This window comes from Sardina pilchardus, chromosome 23, assembly GCF_963854185.1.
Source record: "Sardina pilchardus chromosome 23, fSarPil1.1, whole genome shotgun sequence".
Classification (NCBI taxonomy): domain Eukaryota; kingdom Metazoa; phylum Chordata; class Actinopteri; order Clupeiformes; family Clupeidae; genus Sardina; species Sardina pilchardus.
This window is the reverse complement of record NC_085016.1, coordinates 21,402,768-21,425,457: the sequence shown is the minus strand read 5'-3', so window position 1 is coordinate 21,425,457 and position 22,690 is coordinate 21,402,768. Positions and strand designations below refer to the sequence as shown.

Genomic DNA, 22,690 nt, shown 5'->3' with positions numbered 1-22,690 from the left:
TCAATGCGTTTAATGGCACTAAGATGTACTCTACCAACAAACTGTTGAGGAAACAGATGATTGGATGGGATAGGAACGGAACATAAGATCACACATTCATCTAAATATTACATATTTGTCATTAATTCATTTGGTTACTATTTCATTTTTTATTTAAAACTATTTTTTATTTCCACCATTAAACATTTAAAAAATTTTTTTATGTGTCTGGTCCATTTTCTGGGAAGTAGCCTATTTGTCCCATTTCACAATCCCTAGTCGGGCAAATTGATTGAATAATGATCAGACGTTTTCTTGCAAGTTGTCTCAATAACAGCCTCACTAAAAATGTAAACGAACCATAATTTCATAGCCTAGGCCTATGCAAGATGACAAATATATTTTCAGGCAAGAGTTTTCATTCTTAAACATTTTCTCCCACCTGCTCCAAAGTAGGCTACAGTAGCCCACATGTAGGCCTAGGCTACATGGGAAAACAATCTAGCCTTTCGTGAAATATATTTTCAGGCAAGAGTTTTCATTCACTGCCATTGACGTCTTTAAACGTCAATTTAGACACATACGTTGCATACTTTGCATTTTTCAATGGGGAGGGCTCATGGGTGGGCTTGGGAACGATCTGGCAGAGTTTCAGGCTTGTAAACAGACTGTACTAGCGATCCGAACTGTTAAGGGCCAGTCACATCAGACGCGGCATGCGCTATGAAACCCATTACTGATTGAGAGCGCAAGAACTGGTCTGCCGCTGCGCTCAGTATAGCGGCATTTTTGCCGCTCTTGCGCTACCGCGATCAAAGTTGAAATATGTTGAACTCAATGGTCTTTTGCGCGGAACCCAGTGGTAACCACAACAACAATCGTTAGAACGTTACCTCAACCTAGAGCATTCTAGCGGTGAGCGCAGCGCATGCCGCCTGTAATGTGACTGGCCCTTTAAATGGCAGCAGTGCCATTTGGATGATTAGTATCTGCCTGCAGAGTGCACATGCAGAGACATACAACAATCAAACACACTGAAGATCGACCACAGTGGATCTAGTTTGCACACCGTGCAGGGAATAAATATGCTTTACTTCTTACATCAAGGATGGAAAACACGGTATGATCCATTACATTGGATATTGTATAGACTAACAACAACTTTGTTAGTGCTAGCTTGCTAAGTCTACCGTCCTGTTCAGAGTCCCTAGCAACCTTGACGAGACTGACGAGATAACAGTGCACATAGGCCTACTACTGAAACGCTAACGTTAAAAAGTTGATTTTCACAAAAATATCATTTTCTCAATGTTTTGGTCAAAAACAGGTGTTTTTAGCAAAACTAACCCATGTTCTACTGACGATTACTAAAGAACGGAAAACGATAGAAACAAACCGTTTTTCCTGGTGAAAGAAGAGAGTCTACTCTTTCATTCGGTACCTTCGTTTAGGCTATCTGAAGGTCTGTGAAGTCTAACCATCGAGGGCGCAGGTGAGGGAATGAGGGGTTGAGCGGTCCTCAATCGCTTCAGTCGGTCTGGTAGATAGGCCTATGTCTCGAACTCACTGGGCATGAATTTGACTTGATAACTCGATCTGTATCATTTATAGCCTATCTCTGCAACTGGCCAGAGGCGACCCGTAGGCCTACATCCCTTGGCGCGTTTGGTTCAGTCCAACCACGATGCAGAAATGGAAAATTGGAAAATGGACTCAATTTTAGTTTTGTTTCAAATTCATTATTTACCGTTTCAAAAACCACATTCGAAAGTTAAAAATAGCATCAATTGTCCATTTGCTGAGTAGTCTTACAAATGGATAATGAAAGTTTTGAACCCATTTTCCATTTTTTCATTTGAATTCTGCAAATAGAACAAAGCACTGCAAAGCGTTACACGGACCTATGTGCCCTATTGTATCATTTGATTCTGTTGCTATGCATGTCGTCTTCGCTATCATTTCATTCAGCTGATATTTATGTTGACTTTCCTGTGGCTTGACAATCTTGTTGTAGACCCACATGTTGTTTGATTCTGCTGTTGTTCATGTTGTCATTCTTGTCATTTCACTATAGCCTACTGTTAAACTTGTCCACTACCGGCCCCGGCAGTGGCGCAACTGGCTGGGGCACCTGCACCGTACGCTGGCGACCGGGGTTCGATTCCCGCCCCGTGGTCCTTTCCAGATCCCACCCCGACTCTCTCTCCCACTCACTTCCTGTCATTCTCTCTACTGTCCTGTCCAAATAAAGGCATAAAAAGCCCAAAAATAAATCTTAAAAAAAAACAAAACTTGTCCACTACCACGTGTGGCAGCTGCACTGTGATCTACCAAACCAATTATCATTTAATTACCTATATTGTGATACTCATAAAATGCCATTTAAACTGGTTTTAACACATAAACACAGTCACACATGCATCTTCACACATATAAAGACAGTTTCATCAGTTGAGGTATGCAAAATAATTTATTTGACATAGAATTTTAAAGAAGCAATATAACAGTAACAGCAATAATGATTATAGTGCAATAATAATGTAATACATTGTAGTTTAATTGAAGGGCAGCAGCTGAAGGGTAGTTAGCAGATGTAGTCAGTTTCCTGGCTGTCCACAGTGACGATTGTCCTGCACACCACGCTATACCCACTCATCCCCAGTCAGAGCGCCCAGGCATCCTGGAACATTAGAAGGGTGGGGGCAAAGCAAATCTAATTATAATTCTGATTATCACAATGGCAGATGACCAAAGGGTCAGTGAGTGTCCTGTACATAGATTATAAATAATCATTAGAATTGTCCTCGTAGTAACTAAACACAAATGAATGCTATGATTGGAAACCTAACAAAGTTATATCTGACAAAGATCATCTTAGGCTTACTGTGATTATAGCTGTTCCAATTGTCATTCCCTAATTCAAGCAAAGACATACCTTGCTCTCCCCCTTCCTTGTTTGCTGATGAACTCAGTTCCTCCACCAGGTAGTCAAGAATCCATTCAGGTGTGACAGGGGAACTGGAGCCAGAGTCAGCTATGACAGCAACAACAGCAACAACAACAACAACAACAACACTTGAGTCAGACAGGTGACATAAAATTCGTGCATTTTGACGATATCTATAGTTTACGCAATTTAATCACAATGGCAGATGATAACAGTGTCAGTTTCTTGTACATTGATTGAGGCTTCTCCTACACATTGAAGATCTCCACTGAAAAGTGAGCATTTAGTCCAAGACTTCTATACAGTAAATAGCCACTTGTACTCCCAATAACAACATTTACTTACAGTACATGATGGGCATGCTGCAAGGGACTTCTTCGGTCATCTCCTGCCACATCTGGCCATAAGCCACAACCCAGCCTGTTCAAGAGGTTTGAAAAGGTTAACTGTGGGCATGAATTATCAGTTTATGACCTATGCTGTTCGCTTGATGGTTTTTTGGGCCCAGACCGTCAACTTCAAGGCAGCGCTGCTATACCTAAACCTAATCCTAATTCTAACACTGGCCTAACCCTAACCCTAACCCTAGTGCCTTCCACACAGCGCTGCCTTGAAGTCGACAGTGGGAGCCCAAAGGACCATAATCACATCCTGCAGTTCCCACAAAAGGTAAATTGTGGCTAATTAACAGTTTGAGGTGTGTGAGGTTTGTGTTCTTACTTGCTGGTTCAGCAGACTGAAGGTCGTCTCCGGTCTGAGTCTCCTCCATGTCTGTGGCCTCACTTGCTGATTCTGATGAAAGTCATTTTTAATTATTTTCAAATGGTTTTATGATTGTGATATGGTTTTGTTATGCTGGCTAGTCTAATGAATGCTGATATGCCACCTGACCATGTTGACATTTGACAAAGAATAATTTAGGCTTACTGTGATTAAAGCTGTTCCAATGATCATTTTCTAATTCAAGCAAATATTAAACATACCTTGCTCTCCCCCTTCCTTGTTTGCTGATGAATTCAGTTCCTCGATCAGGTGGTCAAGAGTCCATTCAGGTAGGACAGGGGAACTGAAGCCAGGGTCAGCTGTGACAACAAAAACAACATCAGCAACAACAACAACAATACCAACAACAACACAAACAACAACAATTCACACATTTTGACAGACAGATCGTGACATTCAATATTCACACATTTTTGTCATATTAATGTTAGTGTCTCTGTACACAATTTAAGCACAAATCAACACAATGGCAGACACTCAAAGTGTCAATTTCCTGTACATCGAAGATGTCCTCTGCAAAAAGCATTTAGTCCAAGACATTTGTAAATGGTCACCATTGTACTCGCAATAACAACATTTACTTACAGTACATGATGGGCATGCTGCAGAGGACAGGACCATCTTGTTCGGTCATCTTCTGCCACATCTGGCCATAAGCCACGACCCAGCCTGTAAGAAAAGGTTTGAAAAAAGTCAGCTGTGGGCATGAGATATCAGTCCTTGGTCCATGGTGTTCCTTTGAAGGGAAAAGTATGGCAAGTTAGCAGTTTGAAGTCTATGCTGTTTGTGTTCTTACTTGCTGGTTCATCAGACTGAAGATCCTCGTCAGCTGGAGTCTCCTCCATGTCTGTGACCTCACTTGCTGAATCTGATAATGATTATTTTAATTATTTTCTGTTGGTTTTATGATTGTGAAATGTTTTTGCTATGGTGGCTACTCTCAGTGTCTGTGTACGCAATTTAAGCACAAATCATCACAATGGCAGATGATCAAAGTGGTCACCTTTGTACTCGCAATAACAACTTGTACTTACAGTACATGATGGGCATGCTGCAAGGGACAGGACCATCTTGTTCGGTCATCTCCTGCCACATCTGGCCATAAGCCACAACCCAACCTGAAAAGTTAGGAAAGGTTTGAAAAGGTCATTGTGGGCATGAATGATAAGTTTATGGTCTATGTAATTAAAGTAAACTGTGGGTATAAGCTAGCTGAAGTCAAAGCATACAGTAAGTTATGTTATTTGCATTCTTACTTGCTGGTTCACCAGACTGGAGATCCTCTCCAGCCTGAGTGTTCTCTATGTTTTCCTTGGCCTCACTCGCTGGATCAGGCGGGAATTCCACTCTGGTCTGAACCACCCAGCGTGGCTTGCGCCTCTCTCTAAAAGCCTGCAGAGAAGATTTCAATCTTTCCTGGACTTCTCCAGGAGTTTCAGTTTGCTTCTGCATCCCTCTCTGAGCAGTGCTGTTAGGTGTGCCTTTAGCCACAGGGTTGGGCTTGCTCGGCTTGATGTTCAGCCCAGATGACAGCAGCTGCTGCTTCTTGAGTTTTCTCTCTTTTGCGGACTTCATCAGGGCCATGGCAGAGTTTTGACAGATTCGGTGGTTCTATGTTCTCTGTCGTGCTCTCTTTGGTTTGAGCCGGTTTCGGATGGTGTTCATGAGGGCTCTCATGGCTCCCATGAAGCAACCTCTCTCCCCTCTCACCTCGCCTCTGACTTCGCCTCTGACTTCCATCCTCAGCAAGTGTAACAGAATAGAAATTATACTCCTTCTGTGTCCTTGGCAGGATTACCGATATCAAGCAGTTGAAATAAATGGATCAATGAATAAGTGTGAAATCGCCAGCAGAAAGCTCTCTCTCAGTGTTATCTCTGGTGTACAAGGTCCAAGTGATTCAGGGTTTTACCTCAGGATTCTACTTTAACCAACATTCTAATGATGGAGCATTCTAGAACTGAACTTGTAATTATTTAAATCCACTGATGATAGATGTTCCATGCAAAGATTCTAGAACAGAGCGTTCTAGAATCTTTGGTTCCATGGAATACAGACAGAGAGGAGCTTTCATGAAGGATCTTTGATACAGACAAACAAGTCAAGTCAAGTCATCTTGCACATTTCAAGCACAAACCCAATGTACTCCAAAAGAAAGAGTTTGGTGCCTGTGCTGAACATTCCGTTTTTTTGTTTGTTTGTTTGTTTGTTGCTGCTGGATGAGAGTACAACCATCACACTTTTTATTAGATTTTTTTCAACATCTCATACCTTGTTAATATTCCAGGATGCCTGGGCGCTCTGACCAGGGATGAGTGGGTATAATGTGGTGTGCAAGACAGTCCATACGTGTGGACAGCCATGAAACTTGTTACATCTGCTAACTACCCTTCAGCTGCTGCCCTTCAATTAAACTACAATGTATTACACTATCATTGCATAATCATAATCATTATTGTTGTTACAGTTATTGCTTCTTTAAAATTCTACATCAAATAAATTCTTTGGCATAGCCTACTTTAATGGATGAAACTTGTGTGAAGGTGTGTGTGTGTGTGTGTGTGTGTGTGTGTGTGTGTGTGTGTGTGTGTGTGTGTGTGTGTGTGTGTGTGTGTTTTCAAAAATAGGATTTTATGTGTAGGCCTATGGCTACGTATGTGTATCACAGCGGTGATAGTTAAATTATTTGGTAGATCACAGAATACAGCAGCCAATGGTTTCTTTGACCAGCAGATGGCAGTATAAATCTCACAAAGTGTATTTGATATTGATATATTTTAGTTTATTATAATTTGTGTATAAGGGGAAAAAGGAGCCTTTTGTATCTATTTTAACTGCTTTTGTATCCTTGTCTTGAAACAAACTTGTGGGGGGTGGTATCATGACTTCATTTGGCATCATAACATGTCATTTTGATTGCACTGACCATTTTGTTGGCATACAGAAATATGCTTTTGAGGCATGAACTAAGCATGTTGAGCAATGTGCTTTTACAACTATGGTAAATACTATAGTAAGTCACTACACAGTGTATACTATAATATACTACAATATAGTGTGTGATTTACTATTTTACTACAGTACACTACAATGTCTGGAAAATTTCTATAGTAAATCACACACTATATTTGTAGTAAATACTATAGTAAGTCACTACACAGTGTAGTATACTATACATTACTATTACAGTACACTACAATGTCTGGAAAATTACTATAGTAAATCACACACTATATTTGTAGTAAATACTATACTAAGTCACTACATTGTAGTGTACTGTAGTAAATACTATAGTAAGTCACTACACAGTGTAGTATACTATACACTACACTGTGTAGTGACTTACTATAGTATTTACTACAAATATAGTGTGTGATTTACTATAGTAATTTTCCAGACACTGTAGTGTACTGTAGATTTACTATAGTAATTTTCCAGACATTGTAGTGTTGTAGTAAATACTATAGTAAGTCACTACACAGTGTAGTAGTTGATAATTGATTATGTCCTTTTTGATACAAGGATTTTTTTTAAAAAAGGAAATCATGAAGGGAACACAGACAAGGCAAGAGGACATTTTGGAGTTATCTGGTTCCCACTACTGACCATAAACTGAGAGCATGGCCATATGGGTATATCTTTCCTCAAGTTCCGTTTAATTTTCTAAGGGAAATCTGTGCTATGTAGGTGCTGCCAAGCAGGTAAAACATGTAGCCTACATTTAAAACAATTTATTAGGTTGAAAATAATAATGCCACATGTCTGCATTCAATGCCACTTTGACAGTTTGGTTAGATCCAGTGAAAAGAAATGGAAAAGAAACGTTGCACTGTTAAATTAATCATTGTATTGTTTGTTTTTGTATGTCGCTTTGGACCAAGGTGTCTGCCAAATATGTCAGGGTCCACTTCAACCCTCTCTGACCGTACCCCTCAACAGGCTAGATTTGTTCTGTGCTGTGAAATGATATGTTTATGACACCTATAGAACTCTGATGTCACTTTATGGGCATAGTATCATAGGCATGTTACCATGGTTTTGGAATTCTAACATATAAACACAACAGAATATGAAAACATAAATGTCATTTGTATCAGACAAGCACACTTGAATGCACACTTACTTTTGTTGAGCAAGAAAAGTTCAGACTTTCTACCGTTACATTTTGGTAAGTTCCTTTGTATTATGAATTGTAGGCCTTTCTTCCATGTAGGAGGGCAAAAAACACCGTTGACACATCTGTTGTATTGACTAAAGAATGAGAACAGACAGATTCATTTAATTTCTATGGAATTTGTCTAAATATAATTTAAAGGACTATGACCATTATAAACGATAAGGAATTGTGTATGCTCTAGCACGAAATCAATTTTAAAGACATAGGAAAGGCACTGTCATTCTTAAATCAAGATTTCCCATTCAACTGCAGGAGGACCAGAGAGGTGACAAGATAAGAGTATATGAGAATGAGGCTTATGTAAGGGATAATGTATAGAACGCCGGTCATTATCGGAAAATAATTCCCGACAGGACGGACAGAACCCCGACGCGCAGCGGAGGGGTTTTGCTTCGTACTGAAGGGAATTATTTTCAGATAATGACCGGCGTTCTATACATTATCGCGCTTATTATATGGCTACTTGCCAAAACGAGAAAATCAACTTATCTCAATGTGTCTTTAGCAATGACTTGGCTACCGTTTCGTGGCTTCCGCAACAACTAGCGGAGTGAACCCGTTGCCATTGGCAGCGGTCATTATACCTTCGGAGCGGTCAATATGCAGATATAACGGACCGGTAGAACGTTGAGAGGCCCATTCAAAGTGAATGGGAGCTCCCTCAACATTCTAGAGAGCCATATAATAAGTAAACATAAATGTCATTTGTATCAGACAAGCACACTTGAATGCACACTTACTTTTGTTGAGCAAGAAAAGTTCAGACTTTCTACCGTTACATTTTGGTAAGTTCCTTTGTATTATGAATTGTAGGCCTTTCTTCCATGTAGGAGGGCAAAAAACACTGTTGACACATCTGTTGTATTGACTAATTCATTTAATTTCTATGGAATTTGTCTAAATATAATTTAAAGGACTATGACCATTATAAACGATAAGGAATTGTGTATGCTCTAGCGCGAAATCAATTTTAAAGACATAGGAAAGGCACTGTCAGTCTTAAATCAAGATTTCCCATTCAACTGTAGGAGGACCAGAGAGGTGACAAGATAAGAGTATATGAGAATGAGGCTCATTGGATGGATCAATGAAAAGGTGAAGGAGAGGAATGAGAGGAAAATTGAGAGGACCCTCAAGAGAGAGGAGGAGGAAGGTGAAGAACCTTATTTTCAACGTAAGTACCCAATAAATCTGTAAATCCTGACTGAGATCCTTGTTTAAATGTACATCTAAATTGGTCTGAGCACTAGTCTGAATTTAACCTTGCCTACAAAATTTGAGGCCGGGAAATTCAGTCTGGACATTGAGACTTGTTCACACCGGTCAAATTGTTTGGCTGTTAGTCTATCCAATTGAGTGCAAAGGCATTCTCCCCGTAGTTGAAACACGCCCATAATCACATTCCAATCATGCAATATCAGACTCAAATTCTGAATAGAATATTTATATTTTCATCATCCTCTAACTTCTCTGCTAACCTCAATGCTTTCATGAGTCATTAAATATTTTCTCTCTCTCTAGCTTTCAGAGGATTCACGACCCGGGCCACTAGAGAGCAGGAGAAGCGTAAGAGCCTGCTGAACGCAGAGGCAACAAGACAGCATCTGGAGTCATCCTGGCTTGAGTGGAATAAAGAAAAGAAGGAGAAAAAGATGAAGAGGAAAGAGGACAGCAAACACGCCAAAAGCCAAGCACAGTTGGCCCGCATTCTCAAATCAAATGAAAAAGCTGACAGGAACCTCAATGCGTTTAATGGCACTAAGATGTACTCTACCAAGAACAAACTGTTGAGGAAACAGATGATTGGATGGGATAGGAACGGAAAATAAGATCATTTGTCATCAATTCATTTGGTTATTATTTAATTTTTCTTTGAAACTATTTTTACTTCCACCAATAAACATTTTAAATATGTTTTTGAGTCTGGTCCATTTTCTGGGAAATGTTTGCCCGCATTCTAAAATCAAATGAAAATCCTGACAGGAACCTCGATGCCTTTAATGGCATAGAACAAGAACAAACTGTTAAGGAAACAGATGATTGGATGGGAATGGAAAATAAGATCACATATTCTAATTATTACATATTTGTCTTTAATTCATTTGGTTACTATTTAATTTTTCTTTAAAACTATGTTTTACTTCCACCATTAAACATTTAAAAAAAAAAAAAATTATGTGTCTGGTCCATATTCTGGGAAGTGTTTGTCCCATTTCACAATCCCACTAGTCGGGCAAACTGCCTGAATAATGATCAGAGATGTTTTCTTGCAAGTTGTCTCAATAACAGCCTCACTAAAAATGTAGCCTAAACGAACCATAATTTCATAGCCTATGCAAGATGACAAATAGGCTATATTTTCAGGCAAGAGTTTTCACTCTTAAACATTTTCTCCCACCTGCTCCAAACAGTAGCCTACATGTAGGCCTAGGCTACATGGGATAACAATCTAGCCTTTCGTGAAATATATTTTTCGCCAAGAGTTTTCATTCTTAAACATTTTCTCTCACCTGAATCTAGCGTTTGAATTTGTGAATTTGCGTTTGAATAGTGTGAATGTCGCGTACAGTGATGTGTGATGTGCGTGTGTGCGCGTGTGTGTGTGTGTGGACTCCTCTTGCTACCTGTGCTTGCTTCTGCCTCTCTGTTTCTATCTGTAAACATATTTTCACATACATTTATTGAAACACACATAGCCTACCCAAGCCATCCATGGCATGCTAAACGTTTTGACTTTCTGGTACAGTCATCATGTGGACAAACGTTTCCAGGACTTTGCTTTGCCTATAAGTTGAAAACCTTGAGGGTTGGCGCCCCCTATCTTAACCACTGACGGCTGGCATATTTCCACCATAGTGTTTCTGTTTCACTCATAGACCTTTCACTGCTCGAAAATTCCGAAAATTCCCGAACACACGAGGGTGAGGCCGATTGTAAAGGAAGTCCCACCTTGACTGGGCGTGGAATCGTGATGTCGTTGGTTTACCAACCTGCCAATCAAGTAGATTCCGGTGAGCCTCCAAGGAACCATGAACCAACACGTGAAATTATTGTGATACTGCACATTCACGATGACCAACATGATTTCAGATTAACTGGGGCTCCGAAACCGTACAGTTCTGCCAGTAACTTCATAACGATCTGAATTTATTATAGCGACAGACATTTCGGAATTCCTCCGCAAGATCTTTCATCTTGACCTCGCTTCCAACTTGGAAAGCTAACTAGTTAGCTAATAGCATAGCTAGCACAGCAAACTTTGCAACGATACACAAGTATCGTGGGTAGAGACAAAGTATGGATGATTCCTCTGAGGACACAGTACAACTGCATGGGGACGAAGAGATTGTCGAGGTTATTGATCTCAACGATGCCGAACAATCTCCAGGTGAGTAACGTACTGTTGTCAACAAGACATGGACAACCCTCAAGAAACAGTATCTTCGGGAATAACTAAGTGTCGATTTTATCATGCTATGTTTGAAGATGACCTGGCAGAAGAGTTGGAAGACGTAGACTTCGAAGATGCTGGAGCAGCAGCTGACGATGAGGGTTGGGAGACAGAGGACGAGATGGAGGCAGATCAAGATGACAGTGAAATCACCTTCTCCAGTCACACTGGTGCGTTGCTCTCTCACTCACTCACTCCACAATATAAACCCCCAGTCATAACAGTCATGTATTGCGATGATGTGCTTTTTGAAGCTGTTTTGGTAATGGATTAAGCAGTCTTTGATTAAGAACCCTCTGTCAGTTTAAGCCATGTTTTTAATGTAATCTGCACATTTGTCAATATAGATTTTCTTCACTTCGTTAATATGTTGTTCTGTAGCTAATCTCATAACTGAATCGTCTGTGTTGTCTGTCAGGCTCCGTCTTCTGTGTCAGTCTGGACCCTCAAACAAACAGTTTAGCAGTTTCAGGAGGAGAGGATGACAAGGCCTATGTGTGGACCGTGAGTGATGGAGAGGTGCTCTTTGAGTGCACAGGTATGTGTGTGTTATTTGTGTGTGTATATTATGTACCTTAACAGCTGATGTACTGTGTCGCTGTCTGAGGTTCGTCCATTAAGCTACTGATTTGCAGGCTAGCTTTCCAGTCTCTGCCTGGAGAAACTGCTCAACTGGCATGTGCTTCCTGAGCTCAGCTGATGGCCTAGCCTGTTCAAAAGCACCATACGGTGTGTTGTTGATGCTAGGAGAATCATCCCTGTCCAATGCCCGTGGACTTAATATTAAATGTTTATGTTGTCTTTGTCTGTCTATGTGAAGCGATTTTGATCGGCCACAGTGCTAGAAAATTCGCTATGCCAAGACTTGCGTATTTTATGTCTAGACTGTCTCTGGTGATGCTGTGTAATACACACTAAACCACTGACACACTGATTGTGTTTCTCACAACTTCTTGGTTTCCATTCTTTCTCTGTATTCTGGATGATATCAGGACACAAAGACTCCGTGACATGTGCCACCTTCAGCCATGACTCCAAGCTTGTGGCATCTGGAGACATGAGTGGCCTCATCAAGGTGTGGAAAGTGGAGACTAAAGAAGAGATCTGGTCCTTCGAAGTTGGAGACCTGGAGGTAGGCGACGTGGTCGTTCATCAGTTGTAACTGGCATCTTTAACTGGGTTTTGTAAAGTGTGTGTATGTCTGTGTTGATAGTTATTTTATTGATCCTTTCAGGAATCTTGCATTGTACATGGGTGCATTTCGCAAAACCATAGTTGCTACCCTGTTAGCAACTTAGTTGGCTGGCAGTGGGAAATTGCTTTGCAGCTTAGTTAGCAACTATGGTTTTGGGAAACGTGCCCCAGCTCATCAGATAGACAGACAACAGACAACAACAGGGAGAAGTTATGGTTAAAAAGTAGCTGATGTTTTCTCGATGTCTCTCTGGTTTTGTCCCAGTGGCTGGAGTGGCACCCGTGTGCCCCTGTGCTGTTGGCGGGCACCGCGGGTGGAAACGTGTGGATGTGGAAGATTCCAGGAGGCGACTGCAAGACCTTCCAGGGCCCCAGCTGTCAAGCAACGAGTGGCAAGATCATGCGAGATGGTGTGTGTTGGAAGTTTAGCCCCAACGTCCTGCATTATTTGTGGTCATTGTAAATGTAAAAAAAAACAAGGCCATTGGAAATCAGTTGCCTGAGTACTCTATGACTAGCCTGACGAGCCAGACCCACATCAAGATGTAGGGTCTGGACACTCACTGTAGACAGGGCTCAATCGGAGGGGTGGGATAAACAGTTGTCTTTCAAATTCCCTCCTTGCAATAGAATAACGCTAAACGAATCATCTTGTTTTCAAGTAGCAGGATGCGTAACCTTCCCTCTCCACGCAATAGGATAACGCTAAACGAATCATCTTCTTGTTTTGAAATAGCAGGGTGCGCTACCGTCGCAACTTCTGGTCGTATGTCAGTCACCATTATGTTAAGCCCACCCACCGACTCTATACACGCTGTGATTGGCCCGCTTGATTTTCCAGTTCTCAGCTCCTAAGCTCTAGGAGCTCTCAGCTCCTAGCTCCTAAGCTCTGCCCCGCCAGCCAAATTGCATTTGCTGCCGCTAGGGGCATCTAGATTTCTAGGCTACTCTATGACTGTTATGACCAAAAGTGGTTGTCTGTGGACATGATAGGCTGTTACTGTGCTCTCACAAATCAAATCAGCGTGTCCCTCTGGTACAGTAGGTCCTGGAGATGTGACCATGGTCCAGTGTCTTTCCTGAAGTGTATTTTCAAGCTAATCAAGCATTGATTGTTTTGCATTTTAGGGTTAAAGTTAAAAGTTGTGTATACAGACAGAGACGGGGAAACATATTTCAAGAGATAAATGTGTCCATCTGTCTCTATGGGTGGTGTGCAGTCCGACAATATAGTACGCAATGTAATCAGGGTCCCCGCGGGTCCTTAAAAAGTCTTAAAAAGTCTTAAAATGTCTTGAATTCTAGAATTTCCGATGAGGAGGTCTTAAATTTCATGTCGTGCCGAGTCCCTTTTGTCAGCTTTGCGAATGTAGACACACTCAAATATTGTGGGTGTTACAATATAACAACACATTAAAAAGTAGCGTGTGCGTTCCTACAGACGGATATAGTGTTTCAGAGTGGCAGATGCGAGCCAAGATTTTTAAGAATGCGAGGTTGCAATGGTGCACCTGACGCTTTCCGGGTGAGAGCATACATTTCTTTCGCCTGTTTTCATTGAAGACCATGCGTGCAACTTTACCAAACAATACAGAAGTAAACCTCCTCGGCTTGGCCCTCTCTCTTTCTCTCTCTCTCGTGCGCACTCAATGGACACCCACCCCGCGACATGCACATTTAATCCAAATAAAACATTCACAATCGTGAAAAAAGCAACGACTAGCTAAATTATTATGAAATCCGGTTAGCATCATAGCATGCTGCACATTTTATTAAAACTCTTGCATTCAGTTTGAGTGATCACCTCATCACCAATGTTTTCTAACTCCAAGACTAAAAGGACCTGTCCCAAGGAGAAAAAGTATCAGCCTACCTTGAAACTTAAACACATGTGGGGGAAACTGAACAGTCCAACCAGTAGACTATGATAAGCTAGCCAACTATGCTACTTTGTTTACAATATTTTGAGGCATCAATCAGACAGCTGAATTAAAGAGGTAGGCCTAGAGTTGTAATACAAATAGTAGGCTATATAATCTGCATAAAGTGTGCAGTCATGAATATCAGAAATTTCAGTATATAGAAAGTAAAGGGGAAAAAATGGGGGAGGGGAGGGGGGGTTATTTGAATGACTATATATATAATGTGAATGATTTTTTTTATCAAATATATTTATAAAAAATCATTCACATTATATGAAAGGAGTGTGATAAAAATGTGACCTTTTGCTGTTAGAAAGCTATGCAATGAAAAATGTGGGTGCACCTATACATTTTGTGCTGGTGCACCTGAAAAAAAAGTTAGGCGCACCAGTGCAACCAACGCAAAAAGTTAGTCGGGAGCCTTGTCCATTCTGTGTTTCACTTGTAATTTGCAACTTGATTTGTTTACACACTGTTTGTACGTTATTTACAGCAGTATTATTGTAGTATTGAGAAGGCAGTTGCCTGACGTGCACTATTTGCACTGTCAAATGTGCTTTGGTAAACTGAACAGCCCAGAGTGTACTTTTTATATATATATTTTTGCCGTGGTAATGGTCTTAATTTTTATTCTTAGAGGTCTTAAAAAGGTCTTAAAAGTCATTAAATTTGTTGATAAAAAATGTGCAGATACCCTGTGTAATGGATGAGCTCCTGGTTTCTGCACAGCTTCACAGACCTCCTCCTTTTGTTTGTTTCTCCTCAGGAAAGAGAGCTGTGGTTGGTTATGAAGATGGCTCAGTGAGGATCTGGGACCTTAAACAGGGCAATGCTGTACATGTCATTAAAGGTAAGTCCTCCTCTCCTCATTGTCACTGAAGAGTTGGAACTCCCTAGCTCACATTTTAAACTATAGAGTTGAGTTTAGTAGCTAACCTGTTTCAATTGTTCACATTGTACATTATGTCACTTCATAAAGCCATGTCACTTTTGCAGCATTTGTGTTTATAAATTTAACAATGATATCTTTATTTAGAATGATATGGAAATTAGGTATTTAGTCCAGCATTAAGTTTGGACTTGCTTAGGAACTTGAAATTGAACCAGGACATTGAAAGTATTTAAGTGTTTTAAGATGCATTTAAATTAATTGAGCCATCTTAACCAGTTATTTTAAAACCACCCCAACAATTCTTCAAAATGTGTTGTCTTTATTTTTTCTATAGGTAGTGATGCCCACCAGGGGGCGCTAACATGCCTTGACATCAACAAGGACGGCTCGCTGATCCTGACGGGCTCGGTGGATGGCTTGGCCAAGCTCATCAACGCTAACACAGGCAAGGTAGGTCACTGGTTGTGCCTTACCTGTGCCGGAAATATGAACAATCTGAACAATGTCGTACATCAGTGCTATAATATGCATCGTGACTATCTGAGAAGATGAGTAGGTAGATAGGGAGCTAGATAGAGAGACACTGGTCTTAAATAGATAGACGGAGGGAGGTGAAGACAGCTTTATAGTGCTTTTTGCTATGCAAGGTGATCTTCTGACTTTTCTGTAGTAGAAATACAAGCTCAGTGGAAAGAGTGCTGCCATGCTGTGCTATGGTATGGTATGCCATAGTGCATCTTGATAACTCAGAATACAAGGAAACAGAGATGCACAGTCATTGGATGAATAGTTAGAAGATAAGATGAGATAAGAACCAGAAGCATATTATGAGTAATTATGCTTTGCTATGTTGTGGGCCATTAAGTTCTCTCACAGACTTACTACTACAGTCATGAGGGAAGTTATCTTTTGGGGGTGGTAGGGGGTGGTCAATGCTACAGGATTAGCAAGCAATGCTATCGGACTGTTGCTGAGTGAAGCAGAGGCTTTGCTGACTAATTCATGTGAAATATTTGGTAGGTTGTTTGTGCCTTCTCCATCGAGAGTGGCAAAGCGAAGAATTCCATGGATGAAGAGGACACCAACTCTGTCGAGTCAGTGGGCTTCTGCAAAGTGTGAGTGAAACCGCCTACTGCTGCGTTCACAATGTCAGGAATCCTGTGCTGTGCACAAGATGTCATTTTTTGCATTCCAGTAATGGCTTATTCTGTCCCTGCAGTAATTTCATGTCATCTTTTTTCCCTTTCAGTTTGCCGGTGGTTGCCGTGGCATACCTGGATGGTACCCTAGCTATTTATGACCTGTCCACTCAGGCTCTGAGACACAAGTGTCAGCATCAGGTCAGTAGCTGCTTGAAGCCTTTCTGAGAGTAATCAATGCTTGATGTTGCTAAAGTGAAGCCCCCAGGGTTACTCTACATCCTGAAAGAGCGCGCCCAAAGGAGAGACTTGTTTGTGAGGCTCATGCCTCTTTTTTTCACGTAATGCAGTGTGTCATGGAAGTCCTACCCTCATCATGATTAAATCGGCCATCTGGCTGTGTCCAAAATTGAAAAAAAAACATGCTGTCTTCTAAGATAGTATTTGGTGGCAGTGAGGCATGAAGGCTTGTCCAAATCAGATGTTTCTATGAAATGCTGCCTTCTGATACTTTCATTTGGCCGGAATTTGAAGGCAGTGTATGTGTATCCTTCGTGCTGCCTTCAACCAAAGATTTAGAGCATCTCTAGTTCAACTCCTACTGATTAAAGTCAGCTGTCAAGATTCATGACTCAATATCCAGAACACTCTATTGTCCAACATGTTGCCATGTTAGAACATTTTCTTTGATTGAAGGCGATGTCTGTTCTGTCCTAGTTTCATGTGATATTTGTATGTTGTGTGTGCGTGTATTGCCTTGGTGGACATCTGGCCTGATGGTAGCTGCTAAAAACAGTATTTCATGAGTAATTGTGTGTGTGTGTGTATGTGTATGTGTATGTGTGTGTGTGTGTGTGTGTGTGTGTGTGATCCACAGGCAGGTATAGTCCATCTGCAGTGGGAAGAATCCTCATCATTGGTGGCCACCTGCTGCCTGGACGGAGTTGTCCGGCTTTGGGACGCCCGATCTGGATCCATGGTGTCGGAGTACCGTGGACACGGTGCCGAGATCCTGGACTTCACACTAAACAGGTGGGTCATGCAGCAACAGATGTGACTCCGCATTGTCTCACGTGCACTTGTAACGTTGTGGTCCATACTGTATCCACCAGTAGGTGTTACGCCTCTTTTATCGCAATGCCACCCATTGTTTGCGTGATTTGCTGTGACACGTGAGGTCAGCATTTTAATGTCACCTTCTTCATGATCATCATCATCATCATCATCATCAATGTTGGTAGTGTTTGTTGTTTGTATGGTGTTTGCTTCAGTTCCATGGCAACTAGAAGGCGTAATCGTTGAAATATTAGCTGTCAAGGGCTTCCAGTGCCCGGAGGACTTTTTGAAAATACGTCTCAGTGAGGATGGAATGGCAAACCTGACTGATATCATTGTGTGCAAGACTGCAGTTTCGTCGCAGCTCCAGAAGATCTCGAGCTGACATTAACAATCGTTAGTGTGACAGGCAGCTGCTTTCACCCGAGAGTGGCGTAATTAAGCAGTTAAATGTCTGTGGATGCTCATGTAATATGTCAGCATGTTTGAGAGGTCTCTCATCTGTCATGCCATATTGCAACAGCTGACTGGCATGAGTGTCACCATCCACTCATCCACTGCCATGCAGAGGAGTCGTTGGAGCCCGATTCCTTTGGACCCTGTCAAAGCTAGACCCTGTACCCCAGAACTGCCCCCGATATGCAGGTTGGCATGCCTTTCGTGGCAGCTCCCTCTGTCGGAGGAAGACGGTATGAAAGAATGTTTCGAGGAGAAAAGCTTTATATAAAAGGAGTTTATAAAATCCACTATATTAGAAGCAGCCCATTCCGTGCTGCTGTCGCAGTGGACTCTTTGATAGAAGTATTTCTGTGTGGATGTCGGGCAGATATTGCGCAAAACAAGGTTGTCAAATTTATGTTGTGGGCCAGGTTCTGTTGTCTGACAACAGGTCTCATGTTTCCCCAAAGAATTATTGGAATGGTTGTGAGCACCTCTCACCTGAAGTTCACATCATTCCTGTCATGCTTGGTGTGGTGATTGTCAAGGCAGAAAAGGTCAGGACTGTCCTCAGGGGTAGGGGTGGTCGACGGAACATTGAGTGCAAAACAGTGCGTTTGCTTGTGTTCGAAAACAGGTTCTTTAAGGCTGGACCTGGGCAGGACATCTGTATGGATGGGTTGAAATGACCCTCTTTCAGGCTGTCACTCAACTGCTCGTAAAAAATCACCTCCATGCTCCATAATTTTAAGGTCCATCTACAAAGAACGGCATGATAAATGTTGAGACGTTGTCTACCCCTTCATATTATGACATCCATCAAGGTTTCACTGTCACCTGTGATGAATTCATAGGGGCCTGAACTCATATTTACAAGCTTGGCATTCTGAAAACATGTATATGTACATGGTATGTACAAATATGTACATAGTATCCTACTTCTCTAAGGCTGTTGAATAATGTAGTTGTGATTAATCACATCACATTATGTGGTAAATCTTGATTAATCATAGAAATGATTTCATTTTCAAATCTGTTGAAATTTTACCCCAATGCAAGATTTTACGCTTTTTGACAATTTTTGACAAAAGCAAGGTTGAAATAGTCTACTTACAAATTGAGCTAAAATGTTATGTTTGCCGTCCTGTTCACGTCAGCTAAAAGATCTTTTCAATAAAGGCTGATGTTTGTTGACCATGATAGAGACATTACAGAATATGATATTGCAAGAATAGTGCATAGACAGAACACGTGATTTCACGTTATCTTCCTTTTTTGAATAATAGACAGACAACTTGTTAAGCAACATTTTACCACATTTCCATTTCGAGTCTCGACTTGAGATGCTTTTTTCGGATACAATAGCCTATTTGGCTACTGGGTAAAAGATGCGTAAACGGTGCATTTGTTTTCAAAACTGTTGAAACCAGATTGTGTTATTATTGTTATTATTGTCATTATTGTCATGTCAACTTTGACAGCTCTATACTTTTCCAATTCCTTTTGGTTGGACATAATCATGGCCTGCAGTTGCAGATAAAGTAGATTTTGGGGCAATACAATGACCACAGGCCATTATTGTTTTTATAGTTTCCCCAAGAAATGGTTTGATTTCTGAAAGCATGATTTGAAAAATAAATAAATAAACAAATAATTAAAAGAAAGAAAGAAAGAAAGAAAGAAAGAAAGAAATACTGTCTTAAAGTGTTTCTGTCTATTGCTTTGTCAGCATTTGTATTACATTACATTACATTTGGCTGATGCTTTTTAACCAAAGCAACTTAAAATATGGTAAAACATTTTAAGCTTTTTAAAAGCAATTCTAACAAGTGTAGGACAATTTACTTTGTGTTAATTGTTTGAAGCCAGTTCCCTCAGATAGGCATCAAGAGAGATGAGATTTTTTGAGACAATGAAAAGGGCTTGTCGCGCCTCTTAAGCCCTCTTTCTGTGTGATTGATGTACCTCCAGACTTCAAGTGAGTCACCCCTTGTTTCTTTTTTTTGTTATTTCCGACAGAGACGCCTCCATAGCGGTGACAGCAGCCGGGGACCACAAAGCCAAAGTATTCTGTCTCCAAAGACCCGACCGGTAGGACTGACACCCACGGACAGACCCCCCTCCCCCTTCTCCTCCCTCCCCTCCGGGACATTTCTCTTGCCTCACATCACAGTTCACGGCCCCTTGGAGGCCTGGAGGATGGTGTTTGCTCTACACACACACAGATATCTGAACACACCCAAGCCCACGCCCCAAGAGACATTACTAGCTTATTGGCCTGTCATGTGCTAGCTAGATCATTGGCAGATCTTGTGAAGTAAAAATAAGAAGTGTTTCAGATAATAGGCTCTGTTATCAGTATGGATCAGATTGTTCAATTGACATGTTTGGAAATGTTTTTCAATGATTACATGGATGACAAAATAATACAATATAATACCTGTTTTAATTGCTGCACTCATTTAAAGGAAGCAAAATGGAAATTAGTTTTTTCATATTATACACTGAGGAAGAAGTTAATTTAATATCATGTCACCCAGCTTGTTTAACTGGACTCATCTTTAAAGTTGTGTCAACATTTGAAATCCATTTTTAATGATCTATTATTGTCAGTTGTACTCTCATGAGTCATTAAAAAAATGAAGAGATTCCGTGTTGAGTCCTACTAGGAAAAAAACAGCATCCAGTGATATTAATGTGAAGGTTGTGGGTCAGGAATAAACTTGGAAAAGGTTTCTGTGTCTGTAACCTCCCATTGCTCTGTCTTACACACATATAGCTATCTGAAAAAATTCCAGCGTTGGACTCGTATAATTCTGACGTAGGCTTGAAGCACCTGTTTAAATATCTACTACGTGAGGTGTTGGGAGAAGAGAGAATTGATAATTGTTACGTAACCGGTTAAGGGCCTTTGTCACGCTGGCTCACTCCATTCCGAGATTGGAGTGTTTGCAGCTGTTCCCAGAGGTGTTTCCACTGTCTCTGCGTGCTGGAGCCGTGATTTGCAGCCATAAATATCTGACCATTTTGGGAGAAATGGGCCCCAGATCAGTTGGCCACTGAGGCTGCATTCCACAAGTGTTTGCAGTCAAGTATGAAGAATTCTTGCACATTTGTAAACATATGTATACTGTATAAATGGGCTTAAATGGGTGTTTCAACATGGAGGAGACTTTCTTTCGTTTTCAACTAATTCAATTAAGCAGAGAGTCTTTAGTTTGTCTTTATTTGGCCTGTACCACTGGTCTGTGTGGGGATGTGTCATATAGGGTCCTGTAGGGGGATGTGTTAGCTCTTTGTCAAACAAGTTTGACCAGAAGTGTCCAGCAAGTCCACACTCCTCCACCTGTAGGCACAAGTCTGCTACGCAGGACATAATACACACAGGCCCCTCTGTTTATTGCTAGCCTCTGAAGTTGGCTGCTTCTCCAAAGACCCAAAGCTAATCTTTGAGTAAACCTCGTAATGTATGTTTCAACTGCACCTGGCAAAATTGGCCAAGTTCGACATGCTTCCATGAAGTGTATTGGTAAGAGGGTTGGTATGACGTGGGTCTACTGTAATCTGAAAAAGCAAAAAAAAAACATAAATGATGAGAAATAAAAACAAATTGGGAGGAAAAAAACAAGCCAATATCCCAATATGGCTTTACTTTCAATTACAATAGCAGTGCATCTTCACCATTACAGATTTCAATTGGGGGGGAAGTGAGATCAATAAGTGAGAAACTTGAGACTTCAGTTTCAGGAGCCTCAGCACGTTCCTCACCTCTATTGTATTAACTTCTCCAATCTGAAGTGAACTTACACTTCCGCTGGACCTAAACGGAACACTTTCAGGCCATTTGTGGAGCTGGTTATGTACGAGCCGCTCACTTGTGTTTGGACTGTTTCAGATTTAGATTCTGTTTGTGGTTCATGAGGGTGAAGTGGAAGTGGGTCATCTCTGTGGGATCTCTACTCTGCACAACGGCACACACACACACACGCGCAAAGACACACGTATGCAGACATCATACGTGTGTGTGCGTGTGTGTGAGTGGTTCTGCTCCGGTTGACAGCGGTGTCTGGTTCTGCGGACTCTTCCTTTGGTCCTCACCTCAGGTCCAGAGCGACATGCTTCCCCTTTAAGGTGAGCAGAGTGAGGCTTCTCTCCCTGTGCCGTCTCTCAGATGCAGAGGAGGGGGGACACTGCCATGAGTGTCCATTCAAACGGGATCTATTCCTTCATTGCACTGCTGAATACACTATTGAATTAGGCACAAGGACAGTCACTACACTGGGGACCACAAGAAGAACTGTTTTTCTCATGTCTTGTTGTTTATGAGAAGAAAAGTTGGTTGGTTGGTTGATTGGTCGGGTCACTCATAGCATATTTTGTGATCCATCTCTTATCTGAATGAGGTGAGTTCTTTCTTTCCCGCTAACTTTTATTCATTCAGTATTATGAATCGTAGTGTTATTAAAACTGAGGTGAGGGTCTGCAGCTCCTTTTTATTTGCATAGTTTTGATTAGTTAAGCAGATAACTGACATTATTCTGCTCTGTGCCAGTTGTCAAAAAAACTGTTATGAGTTTTAAATTCAAAATATGTGGATGTTTTCTGTTAAAGTAAAATAGACAGAATTCTATAGACAGAAACTTTCCATATTGCCTTATGTCTTTCCATAACCCATAATGAATTTGATGCTTTGATGAAACTTGGGCCACGGT

The 22,690-nt window shown here is 41.1% G+C and overlaps 1 protein-coding gene and 1 long non-coding RNA gene across 2 annotated transcripts; both read left to right on the top strand.

The window, feature by feature from the left end:
* Window positions 1–8,585: 8,585 nt before the first annotated feature.
* LOC134071609 (uncharacterized) lies at window positions 8,586–9,715 on the top strand. The gene is made up of 3 exons (XR_009937096.1): window positions 8,586–8,671; window positions 8,915–9,060; window positions 9,408–9,715. It is a non-coding gene; the product is annotated as an uncharacterized LOC134071609 (long non-coding RNA).
* A 1,188-nt stretch (window positions 9,716–10,903) lies between these two features.
* aamp (angio-associated, migratory cell protein) lies at window positions 10,904–20,703 on the top strand. Its single transcript, XM_062528249.1, has 11 exons — window positions 10,904–11,274; window positions 11,373–11,507; window positions 11,756–11,875; window positions 12,330–12,469; window positions 12,797–12,941; window positions 15,220–15,303; window positions 15,680–15,795; window positions 16,366–16,460; window positions 16,595–16,685; window positions 17,362–17,516; window positions 19,998–20,703. The coding sequence occupies exons 1-11, from the start codon at window positions 11,184–11,186 to the stop codon at window positions 20,071–20,073; spliced, it is 1,248 nt and encodes a 415-aa protein (XP_062384233.1). The 5' UTR covers window positions 10,904–11,183; the 3' UTR covers window positions 20,074–20,703.
* Window positions 20,704–22,690: the final 1,987 nt, after the last annotated feature.